The following is a 19973-nucleotide window of genomic DNA, read 5'->3' on the forward strand; positions in this document are numbered from 1 at the left end:
CAAGTATCGTTTCAGGACAAAACATACAAGTATCGTTTCAGGACAAAACATAAATAGGCCGTCAAAACAAAACATTCAAATATCTCATCAGGGCAAACCATTCAAATATCGCATCAGGACAAAAAACACATATCGCATCAGGACAAAACACAAAAAACTGAAAAAAGTAATCAAAACTATCGTTTGTGTGTAGGTCAAATTTTATAAACATATCTGACTAACACAAAACAATAGTTTCCGTCTGGTTATTTTAAAAGCATAAAACAGTACGGCGAAAAGTTATAAACTAACTTCAGTAAACAGAAATTCATTCGGAAAAATAGTTTACAAATGCAAAACGTGTACTGACCTGCTTAAGGCGTATGTCTTGGCCCACGGTGACCTCGACTCTTGAACGAATAACGCCAAGTTCAGAAGCGTATTCTTCAAAGAAAAAACATTGTTCTTTCAATTTAAGAAACAGAAGCAGTTAAGTTGGGCTGTCGAACAACATCAATATTTAAATTCACAATTTAGCGAGACGAGGTTGCCACTTTTAGTTAAATTTCAAAACTGAGCATTAAATTCTTAAATAATTAATTACCACCCAAGGGTAATTTCACGACAAATCGTGCAAATTTTTGTCCTGAAATGCGTGTAACAGGTAAAGGTCAAATGACAAATATTTGCATATCTATTATAAGGGTTAAAAGTTCAGTATAAAATGTTTAGAAAATTTTCTATAGAATGGGTCGAAAAAACCTTTAAAATATCAAATCTCTCAAAAACCATTTATCGAACCCTTAGAGCTATATTTTTTAGTCCATAAACGAACATTAATCGATACTAATGTTACCTATAGTTTGTAAGTAATAACTTAAGAACTATTATGGCAACAGACGAATGATATAACACCAGTATAGTACCAGGTAGTGCTGTTAAGAAATATATCTATTTGATTCTCATACTCTTGTTTTACACAGATTCAACACAGCCCCCCTTCCTCTTACCTGATCACAAAATCTGTTCACCTGAACTGAATTTATTAACGGATCTGATTTTTAAGTTAAGAAATTAGTTAGCTAACAAATATACTACAGATTTTAGAACAATATTACGTTGTTAGTAATTAACAAATTAGGTTTTGGTTTCAGAATAAAGTTTTTTTTCTGATGTGATATCTCGGATAGGAAACGGATTATAAATTCGGTTAAAGAAAATTAATTAATTTTTATTTCGATCTGTTTATTCCGATTACTGTAAACCAGCTTACTGTTATCTGAAGATGGTTTAATAAATAAGTTCATTTGATTTTGATCCAGTTGAACATATCTTATCAGCCAAAATAACCAAAACGGCTTGAAGCTTTCAATCGCCGTATCAATTATTAATTATCAATCTCTAGTCTGTCGCAAAACAGAAGAAAAGTCTTACCTTGTGATCTGGATCAATGTCTAAAGCTTTGGAAAAATATGTCAGAGCTTCGTTCGTTCTCCCTGAATCTAGAAGCATCTGGCCATACTGAAAATATCAATTTCACCCAATTATGTACCATCTCAAATATGGCTATGTATTTATTAGTTTTAACAATGAATAAAGAAATTTAGGTTATGTGGCTGGTACGGCAGGGGGTTTGAATTTTAAAGTGTGACCATATGTAACACCATAAGTCTGTAATATATTTTCATAAGTTTGTCACTTTGGGGAATATTTTACTGAGAGCTAGTGATGGAGTGACGTCATCACAAGTAGAAAATCTCCCCCTAGCGAGGCGCTGTCGAAGGCTACGTGTGACGCGTTACAAGCGGTCGCAAAACGGCGACGAAGCCCGTAATGCGCATCTGTCATGTGAAGAATAGGAAGTGTCACACTCATGAAACAATATTATACACTTATGGTAACACTTATAAATATGCCTCTGTTACTCTGTATAGCATTTTCATAGAAAAAAGATCAATGAGACCTTGTTTCACGCGGAACATACAATTAGCGGACTGTAAATATAAAACTCTTATACTTCTTGCTCTATTGAAAGGGTAACCATAAAAACAAAATCACGTGATCGCTAGGCACGAGCTCAACTATAGCATTGTTATAGCCAAAAACGTGTTCAAAATCTGTTTTCTATCTATAACACCGATGACGTGTTTTTTGTCACTGAGTTGGATGTGATGTAATTTGCGTAATATCCCGTGAACAAGGTTTTATTAAAGAAATTACATTTATGGCATACTTATGTGTAATTATGTTACATACGGTGCGACGTTATTGTTTATAAACACTTGAAAATATGATATAAGTTTCGAGGTTTTATGTATTTGTGCAATGTAATCGTCAAAACTCTTCTCCCGTTATCCGCTACCATGGGGCCTAATGTCCAGCCTCTTTCTGACTATCATGCAATTATAGTTGCAGGTGCTACGGTTCCCATTGGATTAAATCGTGCTTCATCTTAATTTCAGCTTTGGTGACTTAAATTAACGACCTAAAACTATCGCTACGCCCCCTTTGATCCGCCATTGAAACCTATTATAGGTTTTCCTCGTCGTTATTCGTAAATTTCATATTAATTTAGTTTTTGCATCGTTTAATTATATTTTGATAAGTTTATTTAAGGAAAAACGTTCTTACAACTTTATAATTTGTCTGTAGCAGACACTAGATTATAGGCGCAACCTCGGAGAAGCTATCGTCGTTACGCCACCTAGATTCGTTTCGGTCGCAAATATGCTCGTGCCAAAGAATATAAAGCCCCAGGAATGGAAGGATTGATATTATTGGCCGCGTGTTTTCGTTGCCTTAGAAACTTCCGGCAAAGCAAATCAGAGTAACCGGAAACGGTTATCGCAACCCGGTCTCTCTTTAAAAACGAGTGGCGCAAAAGTTTCACTAGACGGAGATACACCTTCCATTCCTGGGGCTTTATATTCTTTGCTCGTACGAACAAAGAGGGGAATAGGCGCTTAAATAAATCATCCTTTAAGGAAATCGCCAAGAAGTAATATTTCCGAGAGCCAGGACCTGACAGTACTGTTTATATAGTGCTTGTTGAAATAATGGAAACTCTTCACCTGTAAACAGAACGTCGTGTTTTTGCCAAGCCTTAATATGCCGTAACGGTGAAAAGATTCGATTATTTTAACAAGCACTGTATAAACAGTGACTTGCAGGTTGTGGCTCTGGGAAATATCAGATCTTGGCGATTTCCTTGCAGGATGATTTATTGAAGCGTCTATTGAAAAATAATTTCGGGTATTTATGTATAGAATTAATAAACTAATTCATAAAACAATATAGTTGTACATGTATGGAACCATTGCACGGGTTTTATTTATCTACAAAAGTTCCATAAGTCTTGGAATGTAAAACATATTTATTTTGCAACTTTTATTTTCAATGCAAGTGCTTTGACTATACTAAAATGATAACGTAACGGATTACAGATTTTGAGTACTTCAAACAAAATAAAATGAATGTGACAGCTGTCAATATTTTTGCCTGGCAGCGCTGTTTCTCCACACCGAAAAATAATGTTGCAGGAATATTTTCCTAATTGGACGTTATTCCTATTTCCTCCAAGCATGGACCAAGAATCTAAGGGGACTCACTCTTCCCGATGTTTTGACACGGTAGGCGTAGCCTAAATTGGAAGGCTAGTACACCAGCCTCTTTGAAGTGCCTCAAGAATTCTGTTCAACTATCACTACTAGAGGCTTAGTCAGGGCTTAGGCGGCAGTACGTGCGATAAAGTTAGTTAGTTCATAATTTTTTTTAAGTTTAGAAATGAAATGGATTCTACTGAATTTGATTAAAAAACCTCAGCCATTTGCGGCTTACTGATTATTTTCACTTAATACAATGGTTAATTACCATAACCATTAGTGAATAATAAACATAAGTATGGCACAGAAGTGACAGAACAAATTCCGTTAATGATAGTCTTTCGTGGAGTGATTGCGAAATAGGAATCTTCCGAACAGCAAACTCGTGCCTTCCTACTGTTTCAGATGGCAATATAGTTGGTTTGTTTGATAGCGAGAAATACGAGCGTACACGCGTTTTGGGTTTGAAATTCGAAAAAAACTAACTTCTGAGATGGAACCAGTGTTTATAATAGTTATTTTTTATCTTTCGATTCAATAATTCATCATTATTTTCCAAAAGTAAGCTTTTTTACACTTTTGAAAGTATTTCAATTTTCAATAGGCCTTGGCTGGTCCGTCGAAAAGGCCGCCGGCGGACCGCAAGGTTCGTAAAAAAAGGAACTATAAGGTTGCCTCGATTGTATGGTTTTTTTATCAAAATATTACAGCTTTTGCGTTGCTAGGTAAAATCGTGACGTCAGCCAGATGAGATCGTATTGAAAATCAACGGAGGCTCATCTGGGTGACGTCATCAATTTTAACTCGTACAGAAATCTTTTCAAACATCTTCTTGATCGAGACCCCCTTGGGCGGACCGTCGACGATTTTCCGGGCTTCTTCCAAATACTAGGAGCAGTGAGCGGAGAGTTGTCGGTCCGTCGGTACGTAGTGGTTTACGTTATCAATGGCAAAACAGATTATCATTAAAAATGTTGCATTGGGTGAATAGGAAGTGTCATACTTATGTTTATTATCCACTTATGCTATTACTTAAACTTTTAAAGAACCAATTTCAAATCAAAAAGGTCTAAAACTCACTAAGCCTAATCAAATAACATTCATTATTTGATTTATATAACCCCGTACCGTAATCAATTAACAGGTCCAACAACGGCGCCATTTTATCAAAATTGAACGTTAACGCTCCAGGTGACGCCAAGTTTGTCCACATTGAACTAAAATTATCCATGATTTCCTTTTCCCAGCATTAACGCGTGCTTTTTAAAGCCTGAACAGTGAGTCCTCTAAGATTCTTCGTCCATGCTTCTAGTGGCGGATGGTAATAATAATAATAATAATCAGCTAGGCTAATACCCAAGGCACCACCTTAGGCCTACGCCATCAAACGACTTTTAGTGCGATTAATTCAAGTGGCCGGGCTACACTGCGTAAGAGGATGGTGGCAAGCCCTTCATGCCACGCGAGTTAACCTCAACAAATTTTTATGAATAGAATTGAAGAAACAGACGATATTTTAACAGGGTTTCCAGGCACTTATCGTTCTTTTACATCAAAAGATGCTTGGCAAAACTGCTCTTCTATGTTTGGAAAATAGGGCAGCCGTAAATGTTATGGTGTTAAATATATTACGGCAAAAAATTGACAGAAAGCTGGAGACCCTGTTGAAATATCGTCTGCTTCCCTAATTCTATTCATCAGTTTCCAAAATCCGCCACTTGGAGGAGGAGATAGGAATAACGTCGATTAGTCTGCGGATTTTTCGATCGTTATTTTGAATTATCGACCCAGACTATTGGCGCTTGGGAGCTTTGTTTGCAGTGAAGGAGGTAGTGCCGGTAAGCGAAATTTGAAAGTGAACACTCACATTGTTGTACAAATCGGCGTTGTTTTTCTCTTCCCTGATGGCTTTCGAATACATCAGCTCCGCGTCGTCTGTTCTAAAAGCAAATAATTCGATTATTTACCCGACAGTCTTTTGAGAGACTCTTCAGAACTATTTAACATATCTGTTACGAGAGAAGGATCCATGTCCCTGTGTTGCTAATAGACAGGTTAATCCATCCCTCGAAAACGCGAACGGGGAAACTTGTTGGGGGGATAGACGTACCTTTATTGCGTAAAGTCAATCTACACTCCCACACTTTTTCTAGGGCTGGATTAACCTGTCCAATGTTATTTCCTTCAAACATGTACCGTCACCGCAGGTTCCCGTTCAGTGGCACACCAAAGGCGGTAGAAGGCCCCCAGTCCCCGTAATTAATTAATTTCATTAATTTCCGTGTACGCCACTGCTCCTGCTGTTCTTACTAAATACGTTAGTGAGGAAATTATAGTCCCTAATAGTGACTTTAATCCCGAGAAATTATGGATTATAATTAAGTAAATATCACTGCGTGGTGTAACACACGCGTGGTTCGGTGTATCAGGATTCAGGAAAGTATTTATTTATAATTAGTGAGAATGACCATATGTTAGAGTGGCTCCCAGTACCACTTATGCTTGAAGAGTAAGCTTCTTGCCCTAAACAAAATCAAATAGACCAGTATCTCATTGGTTCCCTAGAACTGACGTCTTTCGACGCGTCTCGAGCAAACGTCGGTGATGTTTTTACTTCACCCTCTCGTGTCAGGGGAATATTAGACCATGATGCCCGCGGATCGTCTGAAAATTGACATTCTGCCTAACGTATGAATTAATACATTATTTTGTACCCTTTCGTGGAAAATTGGAACCTAAGCCTTGTAAACTGCTCTAAATGGATACTTCTCACGTATATTAGAGATTTTATTTAATCAAGGTTATCACTGCCCATGTTTCTATACCAGAACAAAGCAGTGGTGTAGTCCTAAAATGAAAAGAACCGGGGCGCTACCTGGGTACGGCCAACTTCGATTTCGCGCGTAACCGAAGTTGGCTGTACCGGTTGCTATAAATGTAGGTCCAACTTCGATTTTTAGCGTGATCGAAGTTGGCCGTATGTTATGGTATTTTTCTGCGGGCAAAATTTATCATAAATTCACACACCCTTTATTCCAGAAAAATGATATACGAAATAGAAGCAAGGCGCGCCCTGGCATGTTGAAAAAAAGAGGCAGGGCGCGCCCTGGCAAAATGGAAAAACCAAGGCGGGGCGGGGCCCTGCCTTTGAAAAAAGCACCGGGGCGACGCCCTGCCCCGCCCTGGCCCGACTACACCACTGGAACAAAGGTAATATAGAACTCCGTACCCTAGTTTCTATTCATAGAGCTTTCCAATTGACGGTTTTACCCACTTCCGATACGTGACCAAGGTTGGACATAAGGCACTAGTCACGGCATTTGACTACTAAAATAAATGCTCTGACTACTAAAATTAATAGAAATCTTAGGCTCACTAGTTAAAGAAAAACTTACCTAAATATTCATATATAATGGCGAATATGGCGTATCATAAATTAAATTCATCAATCCAATTTTATTTAAAAAAAACACATAACGCAACTCAAGTGATAACATTATCCTAATTTAATTCAAACGGGGAAAGCAAAATGTTGGCTGTCCTTCTTGTTTTTATACATCCATTTTTACCCCCACTAGTCAGTGACTACTAAAATAAATTAAGATAGGAGGCTCACTAGTCAGGCTGACTACAAAAAAAAATATCCTTATGTCCAACCATGTACGTGACCTCCAAAAAATCAGCCTTCATCATTTGCTGTCTTGTGCGTTATCTATAATTCATTACCATGGTAACTACGGTGCGAAGGAAGTGGGTAAATGCTAACGGGGGAGGTAATGATTTTGAACCTAGGGTACGAGGTCTATATTATCTTGGACCAGAGTGACAAAGAATTATCAGAGCACCTCGGGTAGTAATCGAACCGGCGGCGACCTTTGAGTTACCTACCCAACGCAAATTCATTGGACTACCAAGGCCTTGGACGTCCAATTTTTTGAAGGACCCGTTCGGGTGGTTTTATATTTATATCTTAAATACTTCGGACAAAGGTAATCACGACTAGTTTGCTCGTAGCTGGTCCAAAAAGTGAACCATTGATTTGAACGCTTACCTGTTCATAATTTGCAGAAGTTGCCCTCTGCCCATGTAAGCTTTACTGAAATCTGATCGAAGTTTCAAGGCTTCACGGAACACCTAAAGCAAAGGTTCCAAATTATAGACTGCAGATAGTAAATTTCAAGAATGAAAGTTTCTTGAGCACCGTAAACTATGAGTACGCTTACCTTTACTCATGCTACTAACTATTTAATATTTACTACAAATTCCACAAGTGATTCGGATTAATTTTTCATTTTGTAAGAAGTGATTTGAAAATTGGGGGCAATAATAAGCCTTTCTATTAAATTTAGTTGACTTTCTTGTTTTAAAGTAGCTATTAAGTCACTATCACTTACCTTTACAAGTCTACGAGCTCGCGCTATAGTCGCACGAGGAAAATTGGATTTTCTAGCAAGCGTGCAAATTGCGCGTGCGAAGAGCCGAAGACTGTACTAAAAATGATCTATCTGGTGACGTTAGCAAGATACATGGCGAAAATTGGTTTGTTTGGGCAATACTACATGGCTCAGGATAAAACAAAGTAGAACTTAAGCAAAAGACTTAAAGTTTGAATAACACTGTATTGAATAATGTCTACTTAATGTTCGCTATAAGTTATAACCCTTAATCCACAAATCAGCGAAATACCTCATCGGCTTCGGTGAGTCGACTTTGATTCTGGGCGATGAGAGCGGCCAAGTGGAGAAACACGTGCAGATGGCTCGTTGTTAGACGAAGGTCTGATGGCAAGGGATCTTTCGTTGACGGCAATAAAGATTTAGCCTAAAATGCAAATGACAGTTCTGATTTGTAATTTCGATGGTTATTTCGGAAAAATAAATCTTAACTTCCAGCAATCAAATTAATAATCTAGTGTATATTGTAATCATAGCAGACGAAATTAGGTAATTACGTTACCGCCATCAGTAGATTCGTTGCTGAATGGATTTTTAGTTTTTTACACATAATCCCTGGGGGATTGGTCTGCCGTGCAAAGCACGAAAGCATTAACGACCAAAACCAAAATATGGAGAAAACCCGCGAAATTCAAACTTTCTTTGCCTTTAGATACCCCAACTTACTTCTTTCAAGTTTATATAGTAGACTTGGATTTTTCAACTCAAATTATATTCTGGTACTAAACAATTTACAGGCCAAACGATATTTCAGAAATATAATTAAAACCATGTCTTAAAACGCGAAAAAAATGCGTTTTGATTTGACTTTTAAAGAAAATAAACACAATAATGCGTTTTTGGTTTGAAAATAATGCAAATACTTAAAATAATGCGTTTTGCAACAAGTCATTTCTCTAAGAACAAAAATTTTAAATTCGAAAATTAGTTCAAAATTGAATTTACCGTATAAAATAAGGAGAAATAAAACCAAAATCTGTAAATCGAAAATTTGGTCGTTAATGCTTTTGTGCTTTGCACGGCAGTGGTGTGTATTAGTTTCGCGTACTGTGTCCGCCGTCGCCAGTGTTTGCACAATTTCTCACGGTACGTTAAAGCTAGGAGCAATAAATACAGCACCCCACCCAAGGAGAACGCAACCAGTCAAAAGTCGTGCATTTTCTTGCGTACATTTTTCATTGGTTAGACTCTTTAGCGCCTGCTGTCGTCGGAAGGGGAAAATTCGGAAATTGTCTTCCCCCTTTCCGTAAAATGATCAGCGTAAAGGCTCGCCCAATGAAATTTGTACACAACACTGCGTTAGCGTGTTTAAAGACTAGCTGCGTTCTCCTTGTGTTTGTTGCTCCTGGGTTAGAGGTATAAAGACACATGATACCTCAATCAATTGGAAATATCATGCCCTCGCCGGCATTGTTAGATCGGTGCCCCGGAAGTGGGGCATTTGCCCATTTTAGTGGTTTTTGGCGATTTTCGAATATGATTGATTTTTGAATTTAAATGTACATAATGTTTTTAAATTATTTGGTTGAAAATTATATTTTTAGTTAGTACTGATCATTTCGGAACTACGTTTTAACATTTGAATTTCTAACTCGTTCGCGTTTCGCTACCTTATTTAAAAAACCAGTTAAATCTAAAAAATATTTTTCGATAAAATTCCTGTTGGATTTATTAAGTTAAGATGATTGGAAATTTGTTCAAATTTAAATTTAATATTTAAACTATAGTTAATACATCGGGGGACTGTGTGTACTTAAATGTCCGTAACATCTTGTTTATTGTTACGCTCGGTCATATTGAAGATAAATACGCTTATATATTTTTATTAGATTACAATCTTAAGACTTTTCGAACAGGGTTGCCACACGTCATGGAAAAATCAGGGAATTTAAAAATGGGCCTATAAAGTCAGGGAAAGGTCAGGGAATTTCTAGAATTTGTAAACGTCAGGGAATTTGATTTAATCTTGACACTTCGTGTAGTTAATTTTACTCTAGATCTAAGACCAATTCTTTGATTATCATTTATTTCCATGAAAGTTTGGCTAATTTTTTCAACATTGCAATAACCTCTTGACTGAAATATAAGTATATTTAAATTAATTAACTTCTGATAAAAGTAAAATACAAAATACAAATATTACCCTTAAAAAGTCAAGGAAAATCTCTTAAAATGGTCAGGTATAACAGGGAATAGCCATGGAATTTTAATGTGAAACTTTGTAGACATCCTGTCGAAGTAAATATATTCACCCCCTTAATTTACATAAAGAATTTTTTTTATTTCTATTTAGGAAGAATAACTATGTAGAGACGATCCGCGGGTATTATGGTGGAATATTCCCCCGCCACGGGAGGGGGGGGGGAAGGAAACACGTCACCGGCTTGCGCTTCAATCCCGTCGGCCGTTTTAGCAAAGATAATTTAAACTCGTACCCTAGATTCGAATACTGAGAGCTTCCCCATTGACGGTTTTGTTCCGAAGCGTTTACCCTCTTCCGGCACGTGACCTCAGAAAAATCGGGCTCCATTGGTTGTGGTAAGGCGCAAACCATGGAGCGAATTATTTCTGAGTTCCAGCGGGAAGTGGGTAAACGCTATCGGCAACAAACGAGAGAGTGATTTCGAATCTAGGGTACGAGTTTAAATTATCTTTGGTTTTAGGGAACCAATGAGATACCGGCGAGGGGCTTGACATTTGCAAATTTTGCGTACGCGATTTTGAATATCAAAGTGATTTTAGAAATCAGAAACTGATATTAAGATTTAAGTTTTTTATAAGCTGATTTCGAGATTTTAGAATTAATTTTCGCCCAGATTTCGGGATTTTCGATTTGATTTCAATATTTCTAAAATAATTTTTCTTTAGAGCCGAGGGGCTGACCACTATCCGTAATTGGTGTACAAGCCCGTAGCTTTGACTGTACTAAAGTGTTTACGTAATCGATTACAGATTTAACACTACCAAAGGCTGTACTCGCTGTAATCGGTGTACATAATTTAAGGAAGTGCTTAGCCCTTCGTCTAGAGTGTACAGGATTTTTATCTCAACATCGTCCATCTCAGAAATAAATACATTATCGCAGGAATCCATACCTCTACTTGGAATGCTTATGATGCTTATCGCGGCAAATTTTCATATCGATGTGGCTAACAGGTTTTTGACGTCACTATGCTAACTTAACAAACAACTACGTGAAAGGGGAGAGCGCGCAGAGGGGATTTTTTTTATCTCGTAGGCGGGACCAAAGCCGTCAGAGTGATCTTACCATACACGATACGCCAGGATAAGCATTCCAAGTAGAGGTATGGATTCCTGATTCTCTTTATAAATGAATATTATCCGTTACAGCACTTATAGAAGGAACTGAAGAACATATGCTGTAAAATGAGATTTTTATGGTACTCTAAATGCGTGCTATTACTAAATTCCTGGTCCCGTTCAACACTATCTTTAGAATAACATAATTTGCTTTTGTCTTACCTGCAAAAATATGTCTTCGGCTTCGACGTAGCGGCCCAGAAAGCTGAGAGCTTTCCCGTAGTTTAAATACCCTCTAACATCATTTGGTTCTAAACTAAAGAAGTCCAATTTAGAGCATTATTTTTAAATAAGTTAGGATATCTTTCCACATTTACCTAATACTCTTACGATAGTAATTTAAGGCTTCTTCGTGTCGACCCAAGTTCTCCAAGGCCCGTCCGTAATTGTTCCACAGTTTCGGATTCTTCTTGTTCACCGAAAGGCCCGAAGAAAACAACGATTTCTCAGATACCCTGAGGAAAAGAAAATCAAATTCAAAAAGATTAAAAAAGATTAAAATTGTAGCATTCTACGAAACCCTTCAACATTTTGTAATTTGAAGATACTTTACAAGAGCACGATTTACGATAGAAATTATGGCATATATTCCGCCCTTTTGAAATATCGTTTATATGCGTCGTCTGCTTTATTTTCTGACCCAATTTAACTTAAAATAGGGTTTTAATTGTTACTACCTTAAAAATTATATTAAAAGACTTATTTTATTATTTTATTGATTGTAGAACGAAGTTTCACTTTGTCTTTATGACTTTTAAAATTATTTTAGTCGTATATAAACACATTGTGTGTAATTTATAATCCTGTGTAAGTATTACATTTAATATTGTACACATCTGAGATTAGGAGAGGAAATCGTTCCCTTTGAAAACGTCCTCAAGCCTGCGAAGGTACGTGTTTCGTTTTTACACTCCAGATGGAAACTTAACTCATAAGAGATATATTATTAAAGATAATATAACCTCAACGCCTTCTTTATGGAAGACTCAACAAAAAGTATTTCGAACACCAAATAATTAGACGTATTTTGAAATATCGGTTAAAAAACCAAATAGTGGGCAATTTTGTAAAAATAAAACCCATTATTTAAAAAATAGCAATATATTAGTAAATTTTGGTCACTTTGGATATAAATTTAAATGAGTAATTGGTCATTCCACAACCAATGGTTACAGGCTGTCAACCCTTCTCCCTCAGATGTATTTAATATTTTAATCGTTTATGGGGTTTCTTTTTAGCGAAAAAGCTGATTCCCAAAATATTTATGGCATCCGATTAATAGTTTTTGAGATATTAAACATTGGAAAATTGCCAAAAATGGCCTTGACCCCTGAAGTAGGCAAGTAAATTTTCATGACACAAACCTTGATTGAAAGAGATTCCATAAATAATTTTATAAATTTTGAACATTTGATCCTTCACCTCATTAATTTAAGTTCTTTGTTTATTTAAAATCTAAGAAAAAGAATGGTTTTGATACAAAATATTTTTTATCCTCGAGAATTAAAATTATAATACTGCCATATTAGCATTTCATAGTAAAAAACACTCAGTGAAAACCAAAACAAGGGTGTAAATACTTGCGAGTTCAAAGGTCAGAGGTGAAATATTTCCAAATGCATTTTAAGGGTCAAGGGTTAAAGAAAATAATTTTTATAAAATTTTATCTGAAAGCACAATAAAATACATTTAAAATTATTGAAAGTTATGATCGTACATATTTAGGTGTCAAGTTTATTTTTGACAAATAATGGAAAATTAAATATTTTTATTGGTATGGGGTTATATATAAAATATTATATTTCTCTAGAAAGAAAAATATTGTATTGGGATTTTAGCATTCACTAATGAAATATATCCAGAGTTCAAAATAAATAATGAAAATAAAAACAGAACCTAGGTTACCAAAGGGCAAAGGTCAAAAGGTTTAACATAAATGAAAGAGGTCAAGGGTCAAATGTACAAAATTTCTAAAAATATTTATGGAACGCGACGGAAAATATCTTTCAATCAAGGTTTTTTTTTTTTGAGATACACAAACATCGGTGTCGACCCGAGGCCTTAGACACCAGCACACACACAATAACTGATTAATCAGGGTGAGATATGTGTAACGGCCACGCCAACGGGGGGATACGTGGGGACAGGGGTGGGGACACCCGTGGCGGAAGTATCCCGACCACCCGTTGGGGGATTGGTAGTCGTCCTCACAAGGCCTTCCACAAACTCTGCCTCCCGGACGCCTGGGATTACAGGAGTGAGCCACTACTCCCGGCCTTCAATCAAGGTTGGATTCATGAAAATCGGATAATTTTTCATTAAGATATCTACTTGCCTATTTCGGGGGCCAAGGTCATTTTTGCCATTTTTTTTAAATGTTTCAATGTCTAATATCTCAAAAACTATTAATCGGATGCCAATAATATTTTGGGAATTGGCTTTTTCGCAAAAAAGAACCATAAAACGAATTTTAACAGAAATCTGAGGGGGTAGGGTGGATAACCGGTGACAATTTCTCATGGAATGACCCAATTTCGTAAACTCTGATAGAAAATGCTTTAAGAGCGGTTCTATTTTCTTTAACTTATCTGGCCAAAGGCAATGGGGACCTAAAAAATTACTTAACAATACAAAAACCATTTTGACTAAATAGCGCCTTATGAGAATATTGCGTTTTCGGTCTATCGAAATCTGGCAGCCTTGCCTGCCTTCCGGCCTGTATCTCCATACCGAAAATGGCCGACGATTACACCGCCGTATATATTTTACTAAACTGATCGGCGGCGTTTTTGACCGTTATTTTGAATTATCGACTAAGGCTATTGTTTTACTGTTAAAAACCGTGTGGAAAATCGTACCATGGTTTTTTCCACCTCTAGTGGCAAATTTCAATAAAAAATAAATAATAAAAGCAGTATATTCTTCTATTCTATTCACTCTTCTTCTGGCCTTTTTTCATCTCTCCTATTTGCAATGACCAAATTAGTCACTTAATCAATGATTAATTTAGCATGAAAACAGTTTTTTCCACATTTTTACCAGTTTTTCCCACATGCCAACCCTGAAATCTGACATAAGTAAATTTTTACCTCCCCGAGGGGACTTTGTACCCTAGGAGGGGTTATACAACCACCGTGTCTGTCTGTCAGGCCTGCGAACGCGTTCGCATTTTCGAGGCAAAGGGTAATCACTGCGTACGCAGGTTCTTAGAATCAGGGAAAAGGTTTTTCCAAAAGCGCCCTCTTTTTGTCATTGGGTGAAGTATAATTTTTTAATCGTCCGGGATTCGAACCCGAGCCCTTTTGAACGACAGGTGAGCGTTCTACCACAGAACCACGGATACCGTTACGGTTCACTGAAAATTAAAAACTCTTCCGAGGAGAGGTATATTTTGGCAAGCTTGCCAACTTATTAATAATTAAAACGGCTCCACTCACCAGTCTTCATTTCTGGAAATTGTTTTGAGAGTGAAACACAGCAGCAAACTGATCATTGCCAACTGAATTTTCTTCCACCTTAAAACGATTCAACGTTATTTTCAGACGGCGAAGGTCGAGGTAGGGCTATTTACCTGTGATGTTTGGAGAGACGGTCGTAGCCGGAAGCGACTAGGACGCAGAAGCCCATACTCGGTAAATACAAAACTCTCTCGGCGACCACAAATCCCACCGGAAACAGCAAGTTCGACGCCGGAAGGAATGGAATTACCGTCATGGAAAGCCCCTTTGCAATCGACCATTAATCAACTAGTTAATTCATTGTTACAACTAGGAATTTATAAATACTGTATATCAACTCTAGTACAATAGGTGTTTCTATAAAATACGGGAGGTCAAGTGACAACGTTTCGTCTACGTCACTTAGCTGTAGCTCTTGAAGGTAGAGAGCACGCGCGGCAGTACTTAAAGCAACTGTCGGCTCTATCATTGCCACCTGTATTATTAAAAGGCCCCTGTTATTAGAGATGGCCATGAATCTATCTGAATCTTCGAAAAAAATCACTTTCGTGGAGAGCGTGGAGCCATCTATTAATGGGAACGGAAGCTAAAATTCAAAATAGCGAAACAATAACGTCGTCAGAGAGCCATTATAGTCTTTATAGAGTATTATATTTAGACCACTTTTACTCTACTTAGTGAACTTTAACCTAAATTATATATCACATATAAAATATACTGTAAACAATTACTACAATTGAAGTTATTGACAAATTTAAAAACGAGACAATCAACGCGAAGCATACTTTTATGTCCCGCCTTTTGGGTCAAAATGTAGCTTCAGCATCTTGTTTTGATTTCGACATCTGTTGAAAAAAGAGCTACTTCACCTAGAGCCGACACTTGCTTTAAATAACTTGCGCTGGTGACACCGATAAAAACATTTTAAACTTTTAATTTATATTGTTTTATTTGAAAGAAACACCCATTAAAGCGACAGTCTTAAGGACAATTCACACGAGCCAACATTCTTACCCAGCTTTATTTGCGAGAATGCTGTTCGAGTTCTGTTCGCAAAACGCGTTGCGTATTCGTTTCAGTATTTGGACCTTAGCCTCGGTCACGAAATGCGACCGTTCTTTAAAACATGGCCAACAAAAGCTTTTCTGTGGCCAACACGTTGTGCAAATGTTGACCTCATTTGACTTGGATCAACTTGGTTTTCGACTCTTATTGTTTTGCAAAAATGTTGGCTAGTATGAATAGGCCTTTGCAATAACCTATTGTAGCCTGTAGGTAGACTTATTTCCTGTTATTTAGCAATACGCTGTTTAGATTTACTGCGGTTTGTTTAAGCTAAAGTGCTGTTGAAACCCATGGTACCAACCGAAATCCTGGGCAATAACTAACCTCATGGTAACCAACCAAAATCCAAGGCACCAACAAAACCCAAACTAACCAACCGAAATACTAAGCATTAAATAACCTCATGGTAACCAACCAAAATCCAAGACACCAACAAAACCCATGATAACCAACCGAAATCCTGGGCACCAACAAACCCCATGGTAACGATCCAAAATAAAGGGCACCAAGAAAACCCCTAGGAACCAACCGAAATCCATGGCACCATCAAAATCCATGGTAACCAACCGTAACTCAGGGCACTATCTGTTCCAGAAATGGTATATGAAGAGAAATAACCACCCAGCACTCTTAGTCAAGGATTAGCCCCATCTGGTGAGGAATAACATTGTTTGATGACGTACCATTAAAAGCGCGGTGGCCTTCTTGGTCGTGTGTTTTCTATGTAAAATGACATAAATGACGTAGACGAAGGCAGAGTACGTGGCAATGGTGGCCAGGTTTCTCGGATCCGGGAAGTGTTTGACCAGAGCAACGGAGCCCATGGTCCAGTCGCAGCACAACGCCGACGGGAAAAACAGCAGCCACAAGTTTAAGGCCAGAAGGAAGTTGTACGTCATGACGCGAGTTGCCGTGCTACTCACGCTCGCTGGGTTGTCAAACCTACATGGAAACCAACAATTTAAATAACCTAGATGGTGCTCCTGTAAAATTTAAACGATAAAAGAGGATGCCATACGAACCCTTCCATCTAGGAGCAACAAACACAGCATCCCACACAAGGAGAACGCAACCCGTCAAAAGTCGTGGATTTTCTTGTGTACAGTTATCATTGGTTAGACGTTTTAGCGCCTACTGCCGTCGGAAGGGGGAAATTCCGAAATTGTCTTCCCCCTTTCCGGAAAACGTTCAGAGTAAAGGCTCGTCCAATGAAATTTGTACACAACACTGCGTTAGCGTGTTTAAAAGCTAGCTTAGTTCTCCTTGTGTTTGTAACTCCTAGCTTCCAAAATGAAACCTCCTACAGTTTAATAACCCTGTTTAGAGTAACAGAGTGACGTAACTATATCGACTATCACCATTCAAATTAATATCCGTTTCTAAACCAAAATGGTAATCTTTTTGGTTTCAGATAACATTAATTTCGGGCATAAAATATATAATAAATAATTTGATTTGATTTATTTTAGACGCTAAATATTTCTTTGACTACGAACTACAACAATTTATTTATTGTTATTTAAGCCGCGTTTAAACTTAGCACTTTGGAAACGTTTTGAAACGGTTTGGAAAAATAAAATTCAACAATTTCGGAGTCAACTGTATTAATAGCCATACGATGAATACATTCGACACCAAAATTTTAAAAATTGATCTTTCGAAACCGTTTAAAAACGTTTCCTACGTGTCTAGTGTGAACGCGGCTTTATTGTACTTGTACCTGCTAAAAATTGGAAGTTTAGATCCGACGATCCAGAATCGAAACGAGATGATGATGGCGAATCCGAGGGCTAAAACACTGAGCCGAGCCGCCGTCGCTTGGATGAGCAGGCTCTTCCGCTCGTCACTCTCAGCTTTCCAACATTTGTTCCCACCGTAGCTCTGACAAACAGACCGAGAGATATAGTCACACATTATTGAAGTACAAAAGATCGCGCGATTCGTTGGTGTAAGCTAGGCTCTGTCAAAAACATAAGATGCAGTGCCGTATTGGTCCACGGCAGGGCCCCGGCCTCGAGCTTATTTGCATCCTCGACATACATCTGCCTATAATGGTACATGAATAAAAATAATATCCAGCTAGGCTAATACCCAAGGTACCACCCTAAGGCTTTGATTTCGTTTAATTCAGGTGGCCGGGTTAAATTGCCCATCGACAGCACATGTTCGTTGTGGTACATGGGCCTCTAGTCAGCTGCACTGATAAAATACCGAATGTGTGTCCTTGTAAGGGCTGGTTTTCGCTTTTCAAAAGCAAAAAACACCTGTGGCGTTGACGTTAAAGAGAATAGAACCACAGCTATTTGGTATGGAACACCAACACTCCCAATATTGATCGCTCCATTATGTGGCTTTATTTCTGGCGCTAGTTAGTGAATTCTTGCTCAAATTGTTCGGAGTCTTCCATAAAGAATGCGTTTGGGTTATATTGCCTTTAAAAGAGTGCGTTCAGGCTACCTTTGTCTAGGACAGAAACGCCACTACGGCGAGCGGAGAGTTGAAAAATCGCTGTTAGGCGTAACACTTTTTTTACGTTGACACTCGCTTTAGTGTTATTTTTGTAAAGAATCTAAATATGCCTTAAAGGGTCTCAGAATTGTTTGACAAATTTGGGTAGAATATCAGGTAGCTCCTCCCCGTCTATCACGTGACTAAGACGTACCTTCCCGCTGCCTAAAACATGTCATTCGGTAGCCCTGCCCTCAAAATTTAAACAATTTGTAACCGCCTCTTGTTTATTTTTAAAGTTATGTGGCTTCCCTCTGAACCTTTATGTGAAGTCCCCAATATTTTCTAGGTTCTGATTGCGTGATGTCTCTTTTAGGGGGGAATGGTACTCGAAACAGGTCATTGCGAATGTCCCAACTAATTTTTCGTTGGAATGTGTCTTAGGTTAAGTTGACGTAACTGACCGAAAATCAAAATATTAATTAGTAAATAAATCGGACTTTGGGTGATTTCCATTTATTACATATACCGTAAGACTATCAAGGTCTCCCTAAGTTTAAAACGAATGGGATTTGAACGTTAGACAAATCACTGGCCAAACTGGCTACATGAATCCATCTGGTGGTGAAAAATTGAAACTTATGCACAAATCCCCAGGTGGTAGGGGTGAGGGGGTTGGGATGATTTGATCTTGTTCTCCGCCAGGTAGCGTAGATTCCTCTCCTCGCCTGTCTAGTGCTGAATACACGCGCCTTTATGCCCAATTCAAACTTACAAGGAGACGACCCGAGGTGGTTCTCACCGATTTTGTTCAAAGTTGGGGGATTGTTAGACCTAGATGTAACATGAAACCCGGTAAAGGGAAAAGTTACGCTGGGCTTCCGTTTTGCCATGGCAACCAAAAATGTTTTTGACAACATAAAATGTGAAAAAGTCTATGTAAAATAACATGCGAAAATTACAAATTCTAAGGATCCCCCCCCCCTGTGCAAAACTCCAATAATTAAAAAAAAAAATTATTTTTAAAAAAATTGTAAATTTTACATTTTTGGATTACTTTGGACAAATAGGGGGGAATAAAAACCATTTTGGGTGAACTCGAGCTAATTTGAATAAAAAGGTTGAAATTTTAGGTATAATACAAAATATTTGTAAAACTTATGCCGTGATAACTGCCATATATTTTCGCCAATAAATCTTAAAATTTCTACATTACATTATCTGAACGATGTAAACAGATTTTTAGATTTCGATAGAAAAACGACGTCATTTTATAAAATGGCGGATACAAATATAAATCATGGTGCAATAAGTTAGGTAATTTGTATCCGATTAACCTGAGATTTTCTACGTTACATTATCTGCCCGAATGAATTCGTACTATAGATTTCTAAAGAAATCCGGCACCATTTTGGAAAATGGCGGATATCAATAATAATCATCGTGCGATAAGTTCCGTAAATATTCGTCGATTAATCAGAAATTTTCTACGTTTCATTATCTGCCCAAGTTAATTAGACCTATGGGTTTTCCAAAATGGTGGATATAAATGTAACTAATGATGCGATAACTGCCGAAATTATTTGCCATTTTACGTGAAATTTTCTACATTACATTGTCTGATCGAATAAATAAGCCCCTTACAC

The 19973-nt window shown here is 37.6% G+C and overlaps 1 protein-coding gene across 1 annotated transcript in view; it reads right to left on the reverse strand.

Moving 5' to 3' along the window:
* The window catches only part of LOC149964389 (protein O-mannosyl-transferase Tmtc3-like), a 102674-nt gene that overhangs the window by 9462 nt on the left and 73239 nt on the right, over positions 1-19973 (reverse strand). Inside the window, exons 7-17 of the mRNA XM_090180887.1 lie at positions 17600-17760; positions 16563-16821; positions 14928-15079; positions 14794-14871; positions 11674-11811; positions 11519-11612; positions 8268-8402; positions 7633-7715; positions 5449-5521; positions 1414-1500; positions 350-423 (exon numbers count right to left, since the gene is read on the reverse strand). Coding sequence (XP_090037013.1) covers positions 350-423; positions 1414-1500; positions 5449-5521; positions 7633-7715; positions 8268-8402; positions 11519-11612; positions 11674-11811; positions 14794-14871; positions 14928-15079; positions 16563-16821; positions 17600-17760 — 1334 coding nt within the window. The remainder of the gene's footprint in view (positions 1-349; positions 424-1413; positions 1501-5448; positions 5522-7632; positions 7716-8267; positions 8403-11518; positions 11613-11673; positions 11812-14793; positions 14872-14927; positions 15080-16562; positions 16822-17599; positions 17761-19973) is intronic.

Source organism: Leiobunum rupestre, chromosome 1, assembly GCF_980474605.1.
Source record: "Leiobunum rupestre chromosome 1, qqLeiRupe1.1.hap1, whole genome shotgun sequence".
NCBI classification, from domain to species: domain Eukaryota; kingdom Metazoa; phylum Arthropoda; class Arachnida; order Opiliones; family Sclerosomatidae; genus Leiobunum; species Leiobunum rupestre.